The following is a 25,046-nucleotide window of genomic DNA, read 5'->3' on the forward strand; positions in this document are numbered from 1 at the left end:
TTTCTGCTCCAGCAATGTGGAAAAGGCTGATTCTTTACAACAAAACACAGCAGCATGGCTCTACTGCGGGTCCCATCATTCTCAAACCCCAACATTATGTATGGTTAAAAAGGATATGCTGGAACAAGGAACTGCAGATGGTGGTTTACAAAAAGGACACAAAGTGCTAGATCATGCGCGATACTTGTATTGAATGATGGAGGGGAAACAGGCCATATCTGCTCTCTCCCTATCCACCCCTGAATAATCTCAAGAAGCGTATGAATTGACAATATTACCAAACTTTCACTTCTTAAAATGTGCCCGTCCAAATATGGATAAATGTAAATTCCCGCACACCCACTATTCTAACTTGTTAATCAGTTGACTGCTGAGATATTTCCTAGCAGCTGAAACAGTGTGGAATGAGTTATTATCTGTGCAGTTCAGCTCGTGAATTGAAATAAAGCAAGTGGATTTTATTATCAGCTGGCTGACTTTCTGACGGTTGTCACCAGCCTTAAGTCAATGAAAACAGTCCGTTTGGTCATATTAGGATATGTCAAATGTTCAGCATTTGATAAGGCGAGATCATATTGAGTTTTAAATAAACTGGGTATGAACTATATGGAACAAAGTAAATACTTGGGTTTGTTTCTAACTCGGAAGAATCTCTTCAGAGATGAGAGAAAGTTTGATGAAGGGGAATAGGAAATAATCTGTGGAATTCTTTGCCACAGACGGCTGTGGAGGCCAAGCCAGTGGATATTTTTAAGGCAGAGATAGATAGATTCTTGCTTAGTACGGGTGTCAGAGGTTATGGGGCGAAGGCAGGAAAATGTGGTTGGGAGGGAGAGATAGATCAGCCATGAATGAATGGCGGAGTAGACTTGATGGGCCGAATGGCCTAATTCTACTCCTATCACGTATGACCTTATGACCTTAAATTGAAAGGTGCATTTTCATAAGCAATGAAGATGTAGTATTTTCATGCCTTTTGGAGGCCTAGTTTGGAACTGTACGCAGCAGTGTGCGGTTGCAAGCTCCTGATTTTGTGTGTCCTTTTTCCAGCCCTTCTTTGTTGACCACAATTCGCGCAGCACCACTTTCATAGACCCAAGGCTCCCTCTTCAGACGGCTAGGCCCTCTATTGCATTGGTTCATCGGCAACATTTGCAAAGGCAACGGAGCCACAGTGCGGGTGAGGTGAGTAACTGCACCAGTGATTTCCGCTGCACACTCTGAAATCTCGATTCCGACACCAGCATTTCTTATTGGACTTTGCTAGCTTTATCTTGCACTAAACGTTATTCCATTATCATGTACAGTATCTGCACACTGTAAAGGGCTTGATTGTGATCATGCTTTGTCTTTCCGCTGACTGGTTAGCACGCAAAGTAAAAGCTTTTCACTGTACCTCGGTACACGTGACAATAAACTAAACTGATTTGTCTATCTGTAATTGTGGTCAAAATATCTTAGCAATCACGAGTTAAGGCAAACGCTGAAATTATAATTATGTGGTCAAATATTATTTGGATTCAAATTACCAACTACTTTGCATAAAATAATGTGAGTTGATTAACAAAATAAAAATATTTAATCAGTCTTTTATATCCCATTAGGCACACAGTTTGCATATCAAGTGTCAGTATTAATATAAATAAATGTATGTAATATATTTCTTCAAACAGGAAATACTTTTGAGATTTGAACATCAGTGGTGGAGACTTATTGCACTAGACTCTAAAGTAGATTATTGGTGTGAGTTCTGAGTTAGAGCACTGGGTCAGTGAACAATCATGAATGAACCATCCATTATTCTCCTGCTGCTGTGCTATGTTCAGGCCACAAGCATTTTCCCATCAGTCGGCAACCGCGTCAACTGTATCCCTGGAGGAGTAAAGGGGATTAAGGGCCTGTCCTACGAGCATGCGACTCCATGCGGCAAGCGCGACCTAACGTGGTCGCTTGAGCCGTACGGCCTCAAGGGGCCGGTCCCACTTCGATTGCCGGAGCCGTATGGAGTTGCGCGGAGCTGGTCCCGACATCGCGCGGGGCTCCGAAACACTGACGTGTTCAAAAATTCTGCGCGGCAACGGCCTTCCGGCCCACAGCTGCCTCGACGCTGTACACACTGCCTCGACGCTGTACACACCGCCTCGACGCCGTACGCACGTCTTGACGCCGTACGTCATGCGCGAACTTCCCTCGGACTTCGCTCGAACTTCACGTCACTCACTCGACCTCCGCGCGGCCCCCGCTTCCGGTTTGGTCGAGCTTGTCGCATGCAGGGCGCATGCTGGTGGGACAGGCCCTTAAGGAAATCAAGGGGGCAAAAAGGAACATGAGGTAGCTTTAGACTTTAGATATACCACTCGGAAACTGGCCCTTTGGCCACTGAATCTGCACCGACCAGCGACCACCCCATATAATCGCTCTATCCTACACACTAGGAACAATTTTTACAGCTTGCCAAAGCCAAATTAAACCTACAAATCTGTACATGTTTGGAGTGTGGAAACTCGAGCACCCGGAGACAAGCCACGTGGATACAGGGAGAACGTACAAACTTTGTACAGACAGCACCTGTAGTCAGGATCGGACCCTGGTCTCTGTTGCTGTAAGGCAGCAACTCTACCGCTGTGCCAGTGTACCGCCCCACTCTGGCAGATGAGATTATGGAGAATCTAAAGGGGTTTAATATCAGGGAAAAAAAGGAACTTCAAATGCCAATGTACAAAAAAAGACACAAAGTGCTGGAATATCTCAGCAGGTCAGGCAGCATCCCTGGAGGACATGGACGAGACCCTTATTCAGACTGATGGTTCAAGACTTTTCTTCAGTCTGAAGTAGGGTCCCGACCTGAAACATCATCTGTCCATGCTCTCCAGGGATGCTGCCTGACCTGCTGAGTTACTCCAGCACTTTGAGTCAAAAATATTTCCCATGAATGTATCATTGTGTTTTGCAACCACTAACGGCTGTTATTTCTGCTAGGTGGCAGATGATTCTCGCCATTCTGGGCCCCCGGTTATGCCCAGACCCTCCAGCACATTTGGCACAATCAGTCGGAACCACAACCAGGAGGTGTTGCCTGTTGGTAAGTAACTTTCCTGCTTACTTTGTACAGATGTGTATAGCTGATGGACTATTGTGGGAAGGGGCTCAAGAAGTAAAACCAGATCATTCCCAACACTTCCATATTAAATACTGATTAAACAATAACAGATTTAGTTAGTTAATTAATTAGTTAATTAATTAAGCGCCTTACAGCGCTTGCAGCGCCAGAGACCCGGGTTCGATCCCGACTACAGGTGCTTGAGTGTACGGAGTTTCTCCCCGAGACCTGCGTGGGTTTTCTCTGGGTTCTCCAGTTTCCTCCCACACTCCAAAGAGGTTTGTAAGTTAATTGGCTTGGTATAAACATAAATTGTTCTGATGATTGTGTAGGGGATTGTTGGTCGGTGCGGACTCAATGGGCCGAAGGGCCTGTTTCCTTGCTGTGTCTGAACTAATCTAAACTAAATGTTAAATATATTTTGCATCACTTTCCCCTGAAAATGCCCTCACAATGTCCTCTAATGCCCCACATTGGCTTCCTTGTCAACAAATACTAATAGCATCAGGAAATAAGCACTATCCTCAGGGCACAATTGCTCACTAAATGTGGCATTTTTCGTTAAACTCTTCTCTGTAGGTGCTGCTTTAACTCCAGCCACTGGGTGGCAGTAAATGACCACTTATGGGTTCAGCAGTGGGAGGACTTTGAACACGGAACAAAGCATAAGGGCCAGGGGAAGAGGGGTCTCGACCTGAAAGGTCACCCATTCCTTCTATCCAGAGATGCGCCTGTCCCGTTGAGTTACTCCAGCATTTTGTGTCTATCCCCAAAGCAATAGGGGCCTTTGAATTCAGGGAGATTGGAATAACTGCAACCTTTTTAGTAATAATTTGGTGCATGTTATATCAGATTTTATTCAAACTTTTTAATTTAGCATGTTTCAAAGATGCAGTAGGAATAAAAGGGGCACTCTTTGGCACGTTCTGAGCTATTGACCCTATTTACATGAAGTTGATGATGTTGGTTTCTTCTGACCAGTTTGCATTCCGCCGAGGAGCAAGGGAATTTGTTCTTCTGATTTATTTAAGCCAACATATCTCCAACCACTACCAATTGAATAACATCTGTCTTTACTCAAATCTGGACGAGCTTGCTCAGCAGTTTCTTGGTTTGCTTTCTTGGCACGACACTCTCATAAGCATCCATATTCTAAAACGTTGCTTTGTGGAGTTGTTTTCAGAATTCTTTGACACGTTTTTCTGTAATTGAAGCTCTACAATATTCGTTTGACTTAATCCAACAATGCTTCTTAATAAAGTGAAAATATTAGTTTCACCGGTTGCATTTTGGAGCAGCCCGCTCCAGTCTTTATTGGTCTTTGGTTTAATACTGTGGCAAAATATATCATTACATTTTTGTTCTATGGACCTACGCTTTTGGACTAATTGGATTTGGTTTTTTGTGCTGCATGACTTCATGTAACTGGGGTTATTTAGGAATGACAAAGAATAATGATTATTCACATGCTGATTTTGGATGTCAGGAAATGTTGCCATTAACTGCCTGTGATTAGACTCGTGTGGTATGGCAAGGATTTGCTCGGTTTATGGCACAGAAGTGTAAAATAGAATATTAATCTGTACCAGCCAAGGCCTGCAACTCAGAATGGTGGAGCAGGAATTTGCATCAGTTGTTCCCCAGGCTTTGATCAAGACATCAGGGGAGTCATTGTGATAGCCAAGGCTAGGTAACGCAGATCATCTTTCACGGACATGCAAATCTCCCCTCCCATTTACCAAGGTGTATGGACAACAGATTAAATTCGGATAGGAGAAGGGGGTTTCTTAATAAATCAGCACAACGCTAATTTTCTTAAATAGACACAAAATGCTTGACCGTAACGTCACCCATTCCTTCTCTCCAGAGATGCTACCTGTCCCGCTGAGTTACTCCAGCATTTTGTGTCTATCTTTCATTTAAACCACCATCTGCAGTTCCTTCCTACACATGAATTTTCTTGAGATAGACACAAAAAGCTGGAGTAACTTAGTGGGTCAGACAGCATCTCTGGAGAAAAGGAATAGGTGATGTTTTGGGTCGAGACCCTTCTTCAGACTGAGAGTCAGAGATATGCTGTTGGACCCGCTGGGTTACACCAGCTTTTTGTGTCTATCTTCGGTTTAAACCAGCATCTGCAGTTCCTTCCTATTAAATTTTCTTAACTTTTGTTAACATGTCTTCAGACAATAAAAGTCACACGTGTGTTTCTGAGTAGATGGTGTGAATCTCTCTCTAATTGTTGGGTCGTTTCAGTTGCTCCGATGTCTAGATCAGTTCAGCATTCTCCATTTTTTTATAATCCCTGACCTGATGAGATATTCTGTTGTTTTCAGCTTACAATGATAAAATTGTAGCATTTCTGCGTCAACCAAACATCTTTGAAATTCTTCAAGAACGGCAGCCAGACCTTATCAGGAATCACTCACTCAGGTAATCCCATTGATTGTCCAAGTGGTGGTACTGGTTATGTGATGCTGCACATTTCTCTGCTACAGTCACTCCTCTAATATCCCAGTCCCTGCATTCGTGCTGCAATGGGGTTTTTCTGTTGTTTTTTTTAATATTTATTTTATTGGAAGTAATTGTACAAAAAACTTGACAATTGCAATGTTTTATAAGAAAGGGGAAGCTAAACACTTTCGCCCCATCACACACTTTCTTCTCACAAAACATATAGTAACATGCAGTGATTTACTTCTAGGCAGTGGATTTCTTTTCTGAGGAAAGGATTTGCAAAGTTTGATGAGCAAATTTGTTACTTATGATTCGTAATTTATTACTGATTTTTTACCTCAGAATTTATTTTGTCCCAGTGGCCGAGGAAAGAATCATTCAGTGTATTCGCAACTTCAATTCTCACTTTAACATGATAATCTCAATTTCTTTTTCTTTTTCAAAAGGCCTTAATCAAACCCCCATTGAGTGCATTAATTGTAATTTGGAAGCCTCGACCCGAAACGTCACCCATTCTTCTTTCCAGAGATGCCGCCTATCCCACTGAGTTAGTTAGTTGGTCTTGCCAACAAAACCCTTGGAGGAGAATTCCTTCGAAGCTTGACTTGTGTTAGTGCTTGTATGCTTGTATGCTCAGCACTCTAACTCTATGCACACTGTTCACCTGGTTGTTTGCCGATAAATGTACCCACACAATTTTGAAGGTTGCCTAATTTTGCCTGAACAGACTAATTTTGGCAAAGTCAGCAAGAGATTGCAACAGTGATTTGTACATTAATGGAGTAACGTATTGAAATGTATGATCAGATATCCCTGCGATGCACCTCAGTTTGTGATGAGAAGCTGGCAAAGGTCAGATGGTCAACCCACCCTGTATTGCATGGATGCTCCCATTTACATTTTAAATATCCATATCACGTGACAACACCTGCAGAAACCGGATATATCGCAAGGGAGCAACATTTCAGCAGATGTTCAATCACTGTATTTATCTAAAGTTGTGACAATGCTGGCTGCCTGTATTGTGTTGGGTTATTGTTGAGAACTGGTGGTCTGCCGGCCAGTATAAATGTGTAATAGAGTAACTGAGATCATTTAGACCTGGATTGCAAACAATCACTCCAGAGACTAGTTTCCAAATTGCTTTTCACTGTGAATAGGGCAAACAAGCACTTAGGCCCTGGTTCTAGAAAGTCTTAAAACCCTGTCCCATTGTACGAGTTCATTCAAAGAGTTCTCCTGAGTTTGCCCTGATTCGAACTCGGAGATTTACGGTAATGGCCGCTCGTCGGTACTCGGGGCTCTCGTGGGCATTTTTCAACATGTTGAAAAATCTTCACGAGTCTTTCTGAGCTTACCCCGTTTCCCGATTACCTGCCGTTAGCCTTACGAGTCGCTAAGAGACGTCCCGAGTTCCGACGTACCCGCTACGTTCATTCTACATGCTTACCACGAGTTTGATTTTTTTTTAAACTCGGGAGAGCTCTTGAATGAACTCGTACAGTGGGACAGGGCTTTTACAATGCAAGCTTTGATGATTACAGTCCATTTTACACATTTCATACAGAAGGTTAAAGTCCATAAGTAACTTAACTGCAGCTCCAACTGGTCAAATGTGGGTGGCTGGAAAATGGCAGAGGAATATTCCGTGACGTTATATTTAAATAATGAATTATGATCTAGATTTATATCTGTTTTTCAATCACATGAGACGTACTGAAGGGTCGTGATCCGAAACATCACCTATCCACATTCTCCAGAGATGCTGCCTGACCTGCTGAGTAACTCCAGCACTTTGTGTCCTTTTGTGTATTAACCAGTATCTGCAGTTCTTGTGTCTACATTGAAGACTGAAAAAGGAGTAAAAGATGAAATAGCGGCACATTTGGATAGCAGTAACAGGATCGGTCTGAGTCAGCATGGATTTATGAAGGGGAACTCATGCTTGGCTAATCTTCTGGAATTTTTTGAGGATGTAACTGGGAAAATGGACAAGGGGGAGCCAGTGGATGTAGTGTACCTGGACTTTCAGAAAGCATTTGATAAGGTCCCACATAGGGGATTAGTGGGCAAAATTAGGGCACGTGGCATTGAGGGTAGAGTGCTGACATGGATAGAAAATTGGTTGGCAGACAGGAAATAATGAGTAGGGATTAAAGGGTCCCTTTCAGAATGGCAGGCAGTGACTAATGGGGTACCGCAAGGCTCGGTGCTGGGACCACAGTTATTTACAATATACATCAATGATTAAGATGAAGGGATTCAAAGTAACATTAGCAAATTTGGGGATGACAAAGCTGGGTGGCAGTGTGAACTGTGATGAGGATGCTATGAGAATGCAGGGTGACTTGGACAGGTTGGGGGAGTGGGCAGATGCAGTTTAATGTGGATAAATGTGAGGTTATCCATTTTGTTAGCAAAATCAGGAAGGCAGATTATTATCTAAATGGCGTCAAGTTGGGAAAAGGGGACGTACAACAGGATCTGGGGGTTCTTGTTCATCAGTCAATGAAAGTAAGCATGCAGGTACAACAGGCAGTGAAGAAAGCAAATGGCATGTTGGCCTTCATAACAAGAGGAGTTGAGTATCGGAGCAAAGAGGTCCTTCTGCAGTTGTACAGGGCCCTAGTGAGACCACACCTGGAGTATTGTGTGCAGTTTTGGTCCCCTAATTTGAGGAAGGACATTCTTGCTATTGAGGGAGTGCAGTGTGGGTTCACAAGATTAATTCCGGGGATGGCGTGACTGTCATATGCTGAGAGAATGGAGCGGCTGGGCTTGTACACTCTGGAGTTTAGGATGAGAGGGGATCTTATTGAAACATATAAGATTATTAAGCGTTTGGACACGCTAGAGGCAGGAAACATGTTCCCGATGTTGGGGTAGTCCAGAACCAGGGGCCACAGTTTAAGAATAAGGGGTACGGAATTTAGAACGGAGATGGTGAAACACTTTTTCTCACAGAGAGTTGTGAGTCTGTGGAATTCTTTGCCTCAGAGGGCGGTGGAGGCGGGTTCTCTGGATACTTTCAAGAGAGAGCTTGATAGTGGTCTTAAAGATAGCGGAGTCAGGGGATATGGGGAGAAGGCAGGAACGGGGTACTGATTGTGGATGATCAGCCATGATCACATTGAATGGCGGTGCTGGCTCGAAGGGCCGAATGGCCTACTCCTGCACCTATTGTCTATTGTCTACATTGTTAATTAATAAGTCTTTTAATTTGGCCATCTATAATTAGTGTTATCGTTTGTAATATAGTGCAATGATATTTGTGTAACGGATGTATATATTGTGAAACAAGGACCTCCAGAATAATATTTAAAAAGTACTCTTATCAGACAAATTGATTTTCCTCCACTACATCCCTTTGGGTCTTCAATACTCTCTTTACACCACCATGACACCACTTCTCTCCACTACTTCTCTCCTTCACAGCTTTCTGCTCCCTGCACCCCCCTCGTCCCTACCCCTCTCTTCTGACCCTCTGCTCTCCCATCTCTCCTCTCTCCTGCCTCCCATTCTTCCTTCCTTCCTCTCCTCTCTAAGCTCATCCTTCCTACTCTCCCTTCCTCTCTCTCTATCCACCCCCTCTTCTTCCCACCCTTCTTTCTATTTCTCTCCCCCCACCTCTCTCCTCCTGTACCACTCTCCCTCGCACCTCTCTCCCCCCTCCCCTCACCTCTCCCCCTGCCCCTCACATCTTCCCACACCTCTCTCCCCACCCCTCACCTCTCCCCCCGCCCCTCACCTCTCACCTCTTCCACCTCTCTCCCCCACACCTCTCTCCCCCTGCCCCGCAACTCTCTCCCACCCCTCACCTCTCTCCCCACCCCTCACCTCTCCTTCCGCCCCTCACTCTCCTCCCTCCCTTAAACATTCCCCCACAAAAACTCTTTGCCCCCCCACACTTCTTTCCCATACACCTACGTACACCTGTGGTGTCATGGTGGATAGGGTTTGTCAAGAAACTACATTATGTATTAAGTATAGAAGTTAGGACATCAGTGAGGCTGCATTTAGAGTACTGTGTTCAGTTTAAATCATTCAACTATAGGAAGGGATGTTGAAACAAGGAACTGCTGATTCTGGTTTACAAATGATGACACAATACTGGTGGAGTAACTCAATGGGTCAGGCAGCATCTCAGGAGACCATGGATAGTTGACTTCTTCATACTGATTGTGGGGGTGGGGGTAAGGTGGGGAGAGGAGAGGCAGGACAAAGCCCAGCAGGTAATAGATTGATACAGGTTCGGAGGATTTTTTAACAGGCAGATGGTTGGACAAAGGCCAAGAGAAGAAAATAATTGAAGGTGTGAGACAAGAGGATTGAACAGTTGTGAATTGTGAAGCTAGAGGAATGAATGTAGGTGGAAGGGGAGGGGATGGGGAGAGGTAGGCGTGATTGGAGATATATGGGAGGGGGGTAGAGAAGGGTTGGGGTTTATGTGGGGAGAAGGGACGAGGGAGGGTTATGTAATAGCCACCTAACATTGCAGAATTTAATGTTGATGCTGTTGGGCTGCAAGCTACCCAAGCAGCATATGAGATGCCGTTCCTCCAGTTTGCGTGTGGCCTTCCTCTGGCAAAGGAGGAGGCCCAGGACAGAAAGGTCAGTACGGTAATGGGAAGGGGAGTTAAAGTGGTGAGCAACCGGGAGATCCAGTAGGCTTTGCCAGACTGAGCATGTGTTCGGTGAAGCTCTCATATAGCTTTCCACATCACCTCCACTATTGGTCTTATGAAGGGTCCTGGCGCAAAAGCCACCTATCTTTGTTCTCCTGAGATACTTACTGCCTGACCTGCTGTTACTCCAACATTTTGTATCACCCCATCTCTCCCTCCCCTTACCTCACCTCTCCCACACGCTTTCCTCTCCATTTCCCCTCTCTCCCCCTCCCCTCTCTCCCCCTCCCCTCTCTCCCCCTCCCCTCTCTCCCCCTCCCCTCTCTCCCCCCTCCCCTCTCCCCCCCTCCCCTCTCTCCCCCTCCCCTCTCTCCCCTCCTCCCCTCTCTCCCCACACCGACTCTATCCCTTCTCTCCCCCTCCCCTCTCTCCCCCTCCCCTCTCTCCCCATCCCTTCTCTCCCCACACCGACTATCCCCTCTCTCCCTCCCCCTACTTTTCCTCCCCTCATTTTGTCCTTTCCTCTCTATTGCCCTCACCCTTCCCATCCCCTCTGTCCCCCCTCCTCTGTCCCCCCTCTCTGACCCCTCCCCCCTCTGTCCCCCCTCCTCTGTCCCCCCTCTCTGCCCGTACCACCCTCACTCCCCGCCCACACCCCCATTCTCTCTGTCCACACTTTTCTCTTCAACCCCCTCTCTTTCCCAGTCCCAACTCGCTCAGCCCCCACCCCACACTCCCCGAACCCCCTGTATGTATGGCTGCGTTGTTTATCAGGGTGGGCTTGTGACATCCGTCTCTGTACAACCGTACTCTCACAGCCCCCTTAAATGTCACCCACCTCCGTGTCTGTGGTCCCCACTGCGTTCAGAGTGCTTGTACCAGCAGTGGAGTTTATGAACTGCTAATGGGGTAATTTCACATTCTTAATCGTGAATTAATATCCTTGTGTCGAGCACTGGCTTGTGATTGTGTTTACCAGCTGTGTTGCCTCTGACACGCTCCTAAATCTGAATTCTCTGGCAAATAAGAGATGGACTGGTGATGTTCTGATTGGGAGAGGTCATGCCTGGCTTTCCTGCAGTCAATAACTCATTAGAGTTGTGAATATGAATCTTCCAGGAATAATGTGACACACATGGATGTGTTTGAACAAGGCTTGTGCATCGATCATAGTCCTACTGAGGGCTGCTAATGGGTTTCTTGCTGCTGAATTTGTAAGTGGAGAAGATTGTCCGACGTACAGCAGCAAATGGGCAAAGCTTCCTTGGCATCAAACTGGGTCCTTTATTATCGAGAAGGATGAGCAGCAGGGGCCCACCAACAAACACACTATTATCCAGGTTCCCCGTCAAGGCGTACGGCATCCTGACTTAGACACGTCCCTGTTCCTTCACGGTTTAGTTTAGTTTAGAGATACAGCGCGGAAACAGGCCCTTGCGGCCCACCGAGTCAGCGCCGACCAGCGATCCCCACACTAAACAATTTACATTTATACCAAGCCTAATCATCCTACAAACCTTTGGAGTGTGGGAGGAAGCCGAAGTTCCCGTAGAAAACCCACGCAGGTCACGGGGAGAACGTACAGCCAGCACCTGTAGTCAGGATCGAACCCGGGTCTCCGGCACTGCAAGAGTTGTAAGCAGCAACTCTGTCGCTGCGCCACCGTGCCACCCTAATCGTGGCGCTTCCATTTCTCTAACAACATTGTCCGTGTCTTCACTGATGGCTGTGACTCAAGAACGTAGAATTAACCTAGACACATCCACAACCTGTGAATGCAACTTTTGATAAACATCATGTTCTGATAAACAAACCGTGGTGCAGCGGTAGAGTTGCTGCCTTACAATGCTTACAGCCCCAGAGTCCCAGGTTCTATCCTGGCTACGGGTGCTGTCTGTACGGAGTTTGTACGTTCTCCCCATGACTGCATGAGTTTTCTCCGAGAGCTTTGGTTTCCTCCCACACTCCAAAGACGTACAGTTTGTACATTAATTGGCTTGGTATAAATGTAAAAATTGTCCCCAGTTTCGGATAGTGTTAATGTGTTGGGATTGCTGGTCGGTGCGGACTTGGTGGGCTGAAGGGCCTGTTTCCGCGCTGTATCTCTTAAACTAAACTAACACTAACACTAATCATACTAAATTTAGTAACCTTCTAATGTTTTAGAGAGTCCTATGGTTTTAATTAACAGAAAATAGATAATTTACACAACTAACTATTAAAGCTAAGATAGACACAAAAAGCTGGAGTAACTCAGCGGGAAAGGCGGCATCTCTGGAGAAAAGGAATAGCTGACGTTTCAGGTCGAGACATTTCATCAGACAAAAAAAGTTTTTTTTCTTCAGATATGTTGCCTGACCCGCTGAGTTACTCCAGCATTTTGTGTCTATCTTCAGTGTAAAACAGCATCTCCAGTTCCTTCCTAATTATTATGGCTGTTCCACACGAGATAGCTGGGGCCTACATTTGCTATTTTGTTAGGCGGTGAAGAATTTGGCCATGCATAGATTCTATCTTGTCATTTATTTGTGTGTTTTGGTAGTCTGTGGAAAGTTGTACTCTGTGGTGGATGACTTTGTTGTAAAGAAAATAAAGATCGATTAATCTTCCTTAAATTCCAGTCAATTTGAATAGCTCGTACTGTTTTTCCAACAGTATTACATTTCATCATGGTACAAGTGAAGTCACCTGAGTTTGTGTTGTTCTCTCATCTATATCTTGTATTAGCCACTTTTAAATATTGATGGATTTTGTGACCAACATCTCCATTAGTGCACTGGTCCAAATGAAGTACGGGTGTCAGGGGTTATGGGGTGAAGGCAGGAAAATGGGATTAGGAGGGAGAAATCAGCCATGATTGAATGGTGGAGTAGACGCGATGGGCCTAACATGACCTTATGACCTTAAATTGAAAGGTGCATTTTCATAAGCAATGAAGATTTAGAATGTTCCTGTCTTTTGGGTGCCTCTTGGATCTGTACCCAGTAGAGTGTGGTTGCAAGCTCCTCATTTTGTGTGTAGACAGGAGCAGGGCCTCCGATGCTGAGGACATTGAATGGCAGCCATCTCCGTGGTGGCCCACTGACCGGGTGCAGCCGATGCCACCGGCCCTCTCCGCCTCCGTGTCCTAGACAAGCACAATCCTGGGCCGAGATGACCACAGCCCTCACTGCCCTCACTGGGCCAGACCACCGTGGACCCTCACTCCCTGCTGTCCCCAGACTAGGGTTACTGCCACCACTCACCCTCACCACCTGCCCGGTAAAGCTCAGGCCTGGGCCGATGTTACCACTGCCCTCACCGCCTACATGGGCCATCACTGGCACAGACCAGCGATACCACCACCGCTGCTGACCCTCACCGCCTTCCCAGCCACAGACAAGCACTGGCCTTGGCTGAGGTTACAGCGGCCATTGGCCCTCACTGCCGCCCACCGTCCCCTGACAGGGGTTACTACCGGCCCCGGCCTGCACCACCTGCTGGGCCATTCCCCAGACCGGGGTTACCGACACTGATGACCTTCACCGCCTCGCCAGTTGTAGACAAGCTCAGGCCTGGGCCGAGCTCACTACCACTGCCGACTGGCCTTCACTGCCTGCACTGGCCATCACTGGCCATCACTGGTCCAGGCCAGAGTTACTGCTATCACTGACCCTCACTGCCGACCCCAGACTGGGGTTACCACCACTGCTGACCCTCACCCCCTCCCCAGTGTCCACAGCTCAACAAGCCTCATGCCCACATTGATGTCAAGCTCGTCTTCTGCCTGTGGGCTTATTGACCACCCCTTCTCAATCATCTCCAACGTTACTCTCCTCTGCCCTTTCTGGGCCTTTTTTTTATGTCCAACGCCACTGTGGTATCAACCGTCTCAACATTTCCATTCTGCTTGCCCACTCCACTCTCACCCCCTCTAAACATGCATCCTTCTACCTATTCAGTCACAACTCCAATATTGTCTTAAAACCCTCCGACAAGGAAAGTGTAGTCTTCCAGGATGGATGCTGAGGCCACACAACAGCTCTTGGACACGTCCTTGACCATAACCCCATGGACAAACAGGCCACCAGCTCCCAAATCATCTCCAATCTCATTGCCTCTGTCGATCTCACTTCCACAGCCTCCAAGCTTATAATTCCCCAAGCCTGCACATTCCTTCCAACTCTTTCCCCAAATCGACAAACACAACTGCCCTGGCAGACTCATTGTTCCTGCCTACTCCTGCATTTTCTCCAAAAAACCCTTGTCCAGTCCCTTCCGACCGCCAGGTGTAAGACCAAGTAACGGTGGTTGTGGGACATGCCTGTGAGACACCGGGAGAGTTGTGAGTCTGTGGAATTCTCTGCTTCAGAGGGCGGTGGAGGCCGGTTCTCTGGGTGCTTTCAAGAGAGAGTTAGATAGAGCTCTTAATGATAGCGGAGTCAGGGGATATGGGGAGAAGGCAGGAACGGGGTACTGAATGTGGATGATCAGCCATGATCACAGTGAATGGCGGTGCTGGCTCGAAGGGCCGAATGGTCTACTCCTGCACCTATTGTCTATTAATTGAAAGATGGGTCAAGAGGAAATTTAAATGGGGATAGTTGAGTTGTTTGATGTTGTTTGATTCAATCTTGCGTCAAAGGCTGTGATGCGTCCTATCAAAGGCTCGCACTGGCAGTGAGCTCCATTGGGGCAAATTAGGGCTGAGAGAAGTCAAGGAGTCAGAGACAATTATAGTTGTAGGCGCCTGAAGATTTTTTTAGGGTGCCCTGATGTTCAGTGGTTGGGCTCTAGTCAAATAAGGATGTTCATGAGTTCTCGGAGCTGAATAAGGCCATGCGGCCCATCACGCCATTCAATCACGGCTGATCCAGTGGCGGATTGGCCAGGGTGTCAGCTAGCCCAATGGCAAGTGGGCCCCTGATGAAGTGGGCCCCCTATATCAAGTGGGCCCCTGATGAATTGGGCCCCCTTTGTCTCCTGGCAACCAATATTTTTAGACCCGGTCCACCACTGGGCTGATCTATCTCTCCCTCCTAACCCCATTCTCCTGCCTTCTCCCCATAACATCGGCCACCCTTACTAATCACGAACATGTCAATCTCTGTCTTAAAAATATCCATTGACTTGGTCTCCACAGCCTTCTGTGGCAAAGAATGAAATAGAATGATGTAGGAGAAGGTATCGGGGAGATGGCACAAAGCCTCTTTAAGGTAAAGGTTGATGACTGAACATTCCTGATCAATGACAAATTGAATTGCTGCAATTTCACAGGGGGATGGACAAAGGAAACTGACCTAAACTGAGACAATGATATCATGTGCGACTCTGCAAGTTGTACAGAGGGCAAGTGCTGGGAGAATGAATAGATCCTGGGTGGGTGGAACGTTTTTAAGATGAGAGAGGGTTAACTGTGGTGGTGAAAACACGTGCCTGGAAAAGATGGGTGGGGAAGCAAGGACTGCTGAGGAAGAGCTCTGTATTCAGAAGCCACAAAAGGCTGTGGATATTTTTAAGGCAGGCATAGATAGATTCTTGATTAGAACGGGTGTCAGAGGTTATGGGGTTAGGAGGGAGAGATAGGTCAGCCGTGATTGAACGGCAGAGTTGACGATGGGCCGAATGGCCTAATTCTGCTCCTATCACATGACTTTATGACCTTATTTGTTCAGTATGAGGTTTATCGAAGTGGGATTAGGAGAAGCTGAAGCTGAAAGGTGGAGGCCAGAAACATGAGTGATGGGGCAACAGGAGGTAGCACTGAGGTCAACAGAAGGGATATAAGAAATATCATTATCTGTTTGTGCTGACCACAAAATCTAGTTTGGGACAGGAGTAACCATTGTGTGCCTTAGGGATTAAGGCAAGGGAATTCCAAAAGATGGAATCTTTTCATCTTGTCAACTTGTGTTCAACTCCAATTATGGTGTCAACTTTGTGTTCAACTCCCTTTATTATTACCGACAAATGCACACTGATTACTGGGGTATAAAGCCTGCACCAGTAGAAATATTATGGGCCAGTTAGACTTGCACATGGGAGCGCACTTATTCTGGCTTCCACTTCTTTTGAGTTAGTACTCAACATGATAATATTTTGTATTGTTTGTGTGTTTTATCAGCAACTGTGTAATTCAGCAGAAGAGTAATGGTGACATTGACAAGTGCTATTTTATTGAGTAGTTTGCCAACCATTGGGTAACCATTCAGGCTAACGGGGCTGGTTGCAAATTCATATGAACATGGCCGGCAAAATGGTGGCACCCTTTTACAGTGGATTACACGTGCATATTGCCACAGCCAGAGAGCACGTCTTTCTCAAATGATCTGCCCGTTCTTTTTCAATACAGTGAAATATAAATATAACATTGAGAACAGATTCATGAACAGGTCATAAGGCCGTAAGTGATAGTAGCAGAATTAGGCCATTTGGCCCATCAAGCCTACTCCACCATTTAATCATGGCTGATCTAGCTCTCCCTCCTAACCCCATTCTCCAGCCTTCTCCCCATAACCCCCGACACCCGTACTAATCAAGAATCTATCCGTCTCTTGTGTGTTGATAGGAAGGGTTTAGAGAGGAATATGGGCCAGACGCAGGCGGGTGGGACTAATGTAGCTGGGGCATCTTGGTTGAGATGGACAAGTCGGGCCGAGGGACCCGTTTCCATGCTGTATGACTCCATGTTACTACACGAGAATGAAGTTGCAATTTTGTTTTAAAAAGCAAGTCCGGCCGACCTCATGACTCAGTTTGTGAAATTGTTGGTTTGACTACAGGGTTGGTGAATTGTGATTGTGTGGCCCACATTCTGAATAGCTGCAATAACAAAGTTTAATCATCCTGGTACAATAGTTGTGCATAGTTGTGCTGGTGGTGTTGCAGTTTTATTTCAGTTTTCTGTCTACAACTGTTATAAAACCCAGCATGCAATAGGCCCAGTCCACCTTTGCCTCCTGTGTCACTATCTCTGCTGTGTGACAATCTAATGAGGTAAGTCTACATCATGATTTGAAATACTCATCTGGCATGACATAATTCCACAAAACATGTGTAAATGGAATGGTGTGTTTTCATTTCTACCAATAAAAGTCAACATTAGCATGGTCAGGTGTACATCGTGAACATGAAGTCTACTGCTTGATATCTCATCCCCCAAAAATAATTGCATGCAATATCTTCCACAGCAGTGATTATGCCATGGTGAATTTGATGTATAATTCAGACAGACTTGCTCTGCCAATAAATGTGATTGTTCCTGTAAGTGTAAAACAAAGGGAGCATTACACAAATGGCAGAATTTGTTATTAGTTTAGTTCAGAGATACAGCGCGGGAACAGGCCCTTCGGCCCACCAGATCCGCGCCGACCAGCGATCCCCGCACATTAACACTATCCTACACACACCAGGGACATTTTTTGCATTTACCAAGCCAATTAACCTACAAACCTGTACGTCTCTGGAGTGTTTATTATTGTGCAGTAACGGGGGAAGATGAGATTTGTTTGTGTGGGGATAGTTGATACTGACTTAACTGAAAGAGGACAATCTAGCAATGCTGGTTGTCTTTTGTTTAATTGCCAATTATGGAACTCTTCTGCCACACCAGTACTATAAGAGGCAAGGTTAGAGCTGTGATGACCTAGTAATTGATTTGAAAGGAAGATTATGATTCTGCTCAGGATTTTCATCCGTGCCATGAGAAGGATAAGCTCATTATTCAGTTATGGTACCTGGAATAAGCAGTCTACAGCAAGAAAGACATCAGTGAAAGGGTGGCCTTCATAACAAGAGGAGTTGAGTATAGGAGCAAAGAGATCCTTCTGCAGTTGTACAGTGCCGTAGTGAGACCACACCTGGAGTATTGTGTGCAGTTTTGGTCTCCTAATTTGAGGAAGGACATTCTTGCTTTTGAGGGAGTGCAGCGTGGGTTTACAAGGTTAATTCCCAAGATAGCGTGACTGTCATATGCTGAGAGAATGGAGCGGCTGGGCTTGTATACTCTGGAGTTTAGGATGAGAGGGGATCTTATTGAAACATATAAGATTATAAAGGGTTTGGACACACTAGAGGCAGGAAATATGTTCCCGATGTTGGGGGAGTCCAGAACCAGGGGCCACAGTTTAAGAATAAAGGGTAAGCCATTTAGAACAGAGTGTTGTGGGTCTGTGGAATTCTCTGCCTTGGAGGCAGGTTCTCTGGATACTTTCAAGAGAGAGCTTGATAGGGCTCTTAAAAATAGCGGAGTCAGGGGATATGGGGAGAAGGCAGGAACGGGACACTGATTGGGGATGATCAGCCATGATCACATTGAATCGCGGTGCTGGCTCGAAGGGCCGAATGGCCTACTCCTGCACCTATTGTCTATTGCAGTGCAAAACTGTTGCTTCCTGATAGGAAGCTCCATGCTGAAACGAGTGACACTCAGACACATCAGCCCATCTTTATCAAGCCGTTTTTGTCCCCCCCCCCCTTTGTAATCATCACCGCCCTTTACCTCATCTATGCTGTGTCTGCTTGGTTGTTTGCATGATATGCACTCTGCTTTTTCTGAGGATATAATTGGATTGTTTGGGCATTTCCACAGGGAGAAGATTCAGTTCATCCGGAGTGAGGGGACGAGTGGACTGGGGCGACTATCCAGTGATGCAGATCTTGTTATGCTGTTAAGGTAGGTTCAATTCATCAGTCTAGCTGATACTTGCGGACAGGGAAGGTGGGGCAGGGGCATCTAATCATAGTCGGGATTCTCTACATCTGGTGAATCCTGCATTGCGCTCGTCCCATCAGCACGATGGCGCAGCGGTAGAGTTGCTGCCTTACAGTGCCAGAGACCCGGGTTCAATCCTGACTACAGGCGCTGTCTGCATGGAGTTTGTACTTTCTTCCTGTGACTGCGTGGGATTTTCTCTGGGTGCTCCATTTTCCTCCTACAAGCCAAAGATGTACAGGTTTGTAGGTTAATAAGCTTCGGTAAAATTGTAAATTGACCCTAATGTGTCGGAAAGTGCTTGTGTACAGGATGATCGCTGGTTGGTGCGAACTCAGTGGGCCGGAAGGCGTGTTTCTGCACTGTATCTCTTAATTCTAAAGTCTAAAGTTTAAAATCTGGGTGGAGTTGGTTAGAATAAGGGTAGAATTACAAAGTGTTTTTGCATTTATGGGTTCTTGATGTCCGAACAGTCTCGATGGGTCAAAAGCAGTCTTCAAGATAGAGTAGAGAGGAAAATATAATCATAGTGGAAATAGCCTCAGGAAACTGGAGTTATATAGCATGAAATGGAGGATATGTAGAGCTGCTATTTAAAGCTTTCCTGCTCAGATTGGGTGTTGCCCTCAAACGGAAAATATTAACGAAACAGGATAGTGTCATTCCACTTGATATCAGACAATAGACATTAGACAATAGACAATAGACAATAGGTGCAGGAGGAGGCCATTTGGCCCTTCGAGCCAGCACCGCCATTCAATGTGATCATCCCAAATCAGTACCCCGTTCCAGCCTTCTCCCCATATCCCCTGACTCCGCTATTTTTAAGAGCCCTCTATAGCTCTCTCTTGAAAACATCCAGATAACCTGCCTCCACCGTCCTCTGAGGCAGAGAATTCCACACACTGTCCACTCTCTGTAAGAAAAAGTGTCTCCTCGTCTCCGTCCTAAATGGCTTACTCCGTATTCTTAAACTATGGCCCCTGGTTCTGGTCTCCCCCAACATCATACACCTGTTTCCTGCCTCCAGCGTGTTCAAACCCTCAACAATCTCATATGTTTCAATGACATGACCTCTCATCCTTCTAAACTCCATAATGTACAAGCCCAGCTGCTCCATTCTCTCAGCATATGACAGTCCCGCCATCCTGGGAATTAACCTTGTAAACCTATGCTACACTCACTCAATAGCAAGAATGTCCTTCCTCAAATTAGGGGACCAAAACTGCACACAATACTCCAGGTGTGGTCTCACTAGGGCTCTGTACAACTGCAGAAGGACCTCTTTGCTCCTATATTCGATTCCTCTTGTTATAAAGACCAACATGCCATTCGCTTTCTTCACTGCCTGCTGTACCTGCATGCTTACTTTCTACATTATTAAAACAATAGATCCAAATAGTTAACCATAGGGTAACATAATGTCCATACCATTAGGTTTTGATATCTGTAATTTCAGCTCTGTGTGTATCTGTATTGGTGAATAGTTATTTTGATAAATTCAGATTATTTATTCTGTAACTATTCTTTTAAAATCTCCCTGTTGTTTTGAGTAATGAATCTCCTATTTGATGCATACTCGTCTCCTGCTCCCTCCTTATTCTCTGGATGCCTCGCTATCCACATTAACCACCAATGACTTTGACAGACAAAGTTTTTACAGGACATCATAAGGTTGTTGCAGGGATGATAATTCCACAGATGAAGTGTCTGGAACTAGGCATCACAGTCTCAGAATAAAGCAAGGGTTCCCAACCTGGGGTAAATTTACCCCCAGGGGATAAATTTCTCCTACCCAGGGGGTAAATTTGTTGATTCTAGATTTGTACATATTTTTTTCATTGACTGCCTGTGTTTGGTTCTGGTATACCGGTATCTGTTCATCATTAGTTCATAAATAAGTGAAATAACATTGTTATGTGCTATTAAAGTTGCCAGGGGTAAACGGGACGAAAAAGTTTGGGAATCCTTGGAACAAAGGGTTCACTGTACAAGACAAACCTGAGAAGAAATGTCTTCACCCAGAACCTTGTCAACCTTTAGCATTCTCAGTTTAGTTTAGAGATACAGGTGCACAACCTTTTATCCGAAGATCCAAATAACGAAAACCTCCGAATAGCGGACATGTTTTCGGTCCTTGAAGAAAGGTCCTTGAAAACGTTCACCGAGGGCGGCCCACAGAGGTGACAGCGGAACCTCCGGTCGGTCCTCCAACAAAGGGGAACTAAATCCCCATTCATAAAAGAGAAGGTGAGAGTATATTGGGTGAGTGTATATTGCGCGGGAGGGTAGGAATCATTGTAAATCATTGCTTAAATGTTAGTCAGTTAGTTTGGTGGGCTTTTGGGGGGGAACTTTAATTCTTAGTCCCCTACCTGGTCGGAGAAGCGGGGAGCGGGCAATGCCTTACCGGGTCGCCGTGCAGTAAGCTCCGGACCGCTGTGCCGCGGCTCCCAACATCGTGGAGCTGGGGCTGTGGCCGGCTGCGCTGGATTTGGATTTGTAGCGCCGCGCAGCCAGGGGTAGAGTTCGCCGTGGTCGGAGCTACAGCCGGCGCCGCCCGTGGCCGGACCACCGCAGCCCCAGCTCCACGATGTTGGGAGCCGCGGCCCACAGCGGTCCGGGCTGCGGTGGTCCAGCCACGGGCGGCGCCGGTTGTAGCTCCGACCACGGCGAACTCTACCCCTGGCTGCGCGGCGCTACAAATCCAAATCCAGCGCAGCCGGCCACAGCCCCAGCTCTGTGATGTGGGAGCCGCGGCACAGTACTGCACGGCGACCCGGAAAGGCATTGCCCGCTCCCCGCCTCTCTGACCAGGTAGGGGACTAAGAATTAAAGTTCCCCCCTTCACCCCCACCACATAAAATCCCTCCAAACTAACTGACTAACATTTAAGCAATGATTTACAATGATTCCCCGGTCTCCGGGGAGGAGGCAGCCGCTGCAGACTTTCCAAGCCGCCCGCGCTACCTACCTAATCTACGCTAAAAATCTTCCATTCCGAAACCCGAAAATGTCCGATATCCGAAATGTGTCTGGTCCCAAGGCTTTCGGATAAAAGGTTGTGCACCTGTACAGCATGAAAACGGGCCCATTGTCCCACCATGTCAACCATCGATCACCAGTTCACACCAGGTCTCTGTTTTCCCACTTTGCTTTCCACTCCCTACACACTTGGGGGCAATTAACCTACAAAGCCGCATGTCTTTGGGATGCGGGAGGAAACCGGAGCAGCTGGAGGAAACCCACCCTGTCGCAGGGAGAACGTGCAAACTCCACACATAAAGCAGTCAAGGTCAGAATCGGACCCGGGTCATCGAAACATAGAAATTAGGTGCAGGAGTAGGCCATTCGGCCCTTCGAGCCTGACCGCCATTCAATATGATCATGGCTGATCATCCAACTCAGTATCCCGTACCTGCCTTCTCTCCATACCCTCTGATCCCCTTAGCCACAAGGGCCACATCTAACTCCCTCTTAAATATAGCCAATGAATGGCCTCGACTACCCTCTGTGGCAGAGAGTTCCAGAGATTCACCACTCTCTGTGTGAAAAAAGTTCTTCTCATCTCGGTTTTAAAGGATTTCCCCCTTATCCTTAAGCTGTGACCCCTTGTCCTGGACTTCCCCAACATCGGGAGCAATCTTCCTGCATCTAGCCTGTCCAACCCCTTAAGAATTTTATAAGTTTCTATAAGATCCCCTCTCAATCTCCTAAATTCTAGAGAGTATGAACCAAGTCTATCCAGTCTTTCTTCATAAGACAGTCCTGACATCCCAGGAATCAGTCTGGTGAACCTTCTCTGCACTCCCTCTATGGCAATAATGTCCTTCCTCAGATTTGGAACAGATTTGGAACAGACCTGAGACAGCAGCTCTACCACTGTGCCACCCTAATGCCCCTGTCCCAACTTAGGAAACCTGAACGGAAACCTCTGGAGACTTTGCGCCCCACCCAAGGTTTCCGTGCGGTTCCTGGAGGTTGCAGGTGGTGGAAGCAGGTAGGGAGACTGACAAAAACCTCCGGGAACTGCACGGAAACCTTGGGTGGGGCGCAAAGTCTCCAGAGGTTTCCGTTCAGGTTTCCTAAGTGGGACAGGGGCAAATAATTCTCTTCCTTTGTAGGCTGTAGAGCATCAGTTATTGAGTATATTCAAGACCGAGGTTGATAGATTTTTAGATATTAACAAGATCAAAGTTACTGCCCTCTATCAAATATTCAGGAGATAAAATTATATTACTTAAGAAATTATTTTGTCAGATTTACATTAATTAAGTTTTACTGGAAATAGCCTAACATGAGCAGTTTTTGTGTGTGTGTTTAATCAGTTTCCTTCAGTTACCGAGGTAACTATTGATTAGTGCAATGAGCATAAAATGATGCTGCAACACTGTTTTCCAGCTGGATGGTCATAAAGATGTATAATTCCCACCAACTGCTTTTGTTTCTTGGACCTCTCAGTTAAACCTCTTATCAAAAAGTTAGCAAAACATCAGCTATCATCTACGAAAATAATTTTAAAAACGTGGTCATGTTTCCTTGACCAAGTGTTGACTTGGCGACGGCTCCGTGTCTGTAACGATGTCCCCGCCGATCACACTCCGGCCTCCTGACCCGCCTGTCGCTGGGACAATGCCGGTGATCATGGGGCAGAAGCTGTGTCTCTGGAGCCCGGAGACCGCGGAGAGGAGTGGAGTGGAGTTCAGCACAAAACAGGCCCTTCGGCCCACCTTGTCCATGCTACGTTTGGCCCATATCCTATCCATGTACCTGTCCCGATGTCTGTTAAATGTTCAGCCAGAGACTTGTGAATCTGTGGAATTCTCTGCCACAGGAGGCAGTGGAGGCCGATTCACTGGATGTTTTCAAGAGAGGGTTAGATTTAGCTCTTGGGGCTAACGGAATTAAGGGATATGGGGGGAAAGCAGGAACGGGGTACTGATTCTGGATGATCAGCCGTGATCATATTGAATGGCGGTGCTGGCAGGAAGGGCCGAATGGCCTACTCCACCTATTTTCTATGTTTCTATGTTTCCGATGTAAATTGTACCATCATTATAAGGATATAATGATGCACTCCATGGGCTGCACTACATCGGGACGGGTGAGGCGGGGCCGGACGCGGCGTTCCGACCCGACAGTCTTCTCGACCCGAGTCGTAGCAGTCAAATACGGGACAAGGGCGGTCCCGTGTGGGACAAACCAATTTAGCCCAATATACGCGATGTCCCGGCTAATATGGGACAGTTGGTAACCCTACCCGTGACAGTACAGTAAATCCATGATAAGGAATGTCGGATTTTATTTTAAAGGGCGGCACAGTGGCGCAGCGACAGAACCGCTGACTCACAGCATCGGAGACCTGGGTTTGATCCTGACTACGGCTGCTGTCGGCCTGGGATTTGCAAGTTCATCGGCCGGGTGCTCCAGTTTTTTTACTGCATTCCAAAGTTGTGCGAGTTTATAGAAACATAGAAGCATAGGAAATAGGTGCAGGAGTAGGCCATTCGGCCCTTCGAGCCTGCACCGCCATTCAATATGATCATGGCTGATCATTCAACTCAGTATCCTGTACCTGCCTTCTCTCCATACCCCCTGATCCCTTTAGCCACAAGGGCCACATCTAACTCCCTCTTAAATATAGCCAATGAACTGGCCTCAACTACCTTCTGTGGCAGAGAATTCCACAGATTCAACACTCTCTGTGTGAAAAAAGTTTTTCTCATCTTGGTCCTAAAAGACTTCCCCCTTATCCTTAAACTGTGACCCCTTGTTCTGGACTTCCCCAACATCGGGACCAATCTTCTTGCATCTAGCCTGTCCAACCCCTTAAGAATTTTGTAAGTTTCTATAAGATCCCCCCTCAATCTTCTAAATTCTAGCGAGTACAAGCCGAGTCTATCCAGTCTTTCTTCATATGAAAGTCCTGACATCCCAGGAATCAGTCTGGTGAACCTTCTCTGCACTCCCTCTATGGCAAGAATGTCTTTCCTCAGATTAGGAGACCAAAACTGTACGCAATACTCCAGGTGTGATCTCACCAAGACCCTGTACAACTGCAGTAGAACCTCTCTGCTCCTATACTCAAATCCTCTTGCTATGAATGCCAACATACCATTCGCTTTCTTCATTGCCTGCTGCACCTGCATGCCCACTTTCAATGACACCCAAC

The 25,046-nt window shown here is 46.4% G+C and overlaps 1 protein-coding gene across 5 annotated transcripts in view; it reads left to right on the top strand.

Annotated features, from left to right (window-relative positions):
- Positions 1-25,046, top strand: part of hecw2 (HECT, C2 and WW domain containing E3 ubiquitin protein ligase 2) — a 342,360-nt gene that overhangs the window by 244,851 nt on the left and 72,463 nt on the right. For all 5 annotated transcript variants that reach the window (XM_033023729.1, XM_033023732.1, XM_033023733.1 and 2 more), the window contains 4 exons: positions 1,051-1,185; positions 2,980-3,082; positions 5,437-5,533; positions 18,752-18,835. In XM_033023729.1, the coding sequence (XP_032879620.1) occupies positions 1,051-1,185; positions 2,980-3,082; positions 5,437-5,533; positions 18,752-18,835 (419 nt within the window). The remainder of the gene's footprint in view (positions 1-1,050; positions 1,186-2,979; positions 3,083-5,436; positions 5,534-18,751; positions 18,836-25,046) is intronic.

The sequence above is a fragment of the Amblyraja radiata genome, chromosome 7, assembly GCF_010909765.2.
Source record: "Amblyraja radiata isolate CabotCenter1 chromosome 7, sAmbRad1.1.pri, whole genome shotgun sequence".
NCBI lineage: Eukaryota > Metazoa > Chordata > Chondrichthyes > Rajiformes > Rajidae > Amblyraja > Amblyraja radiata.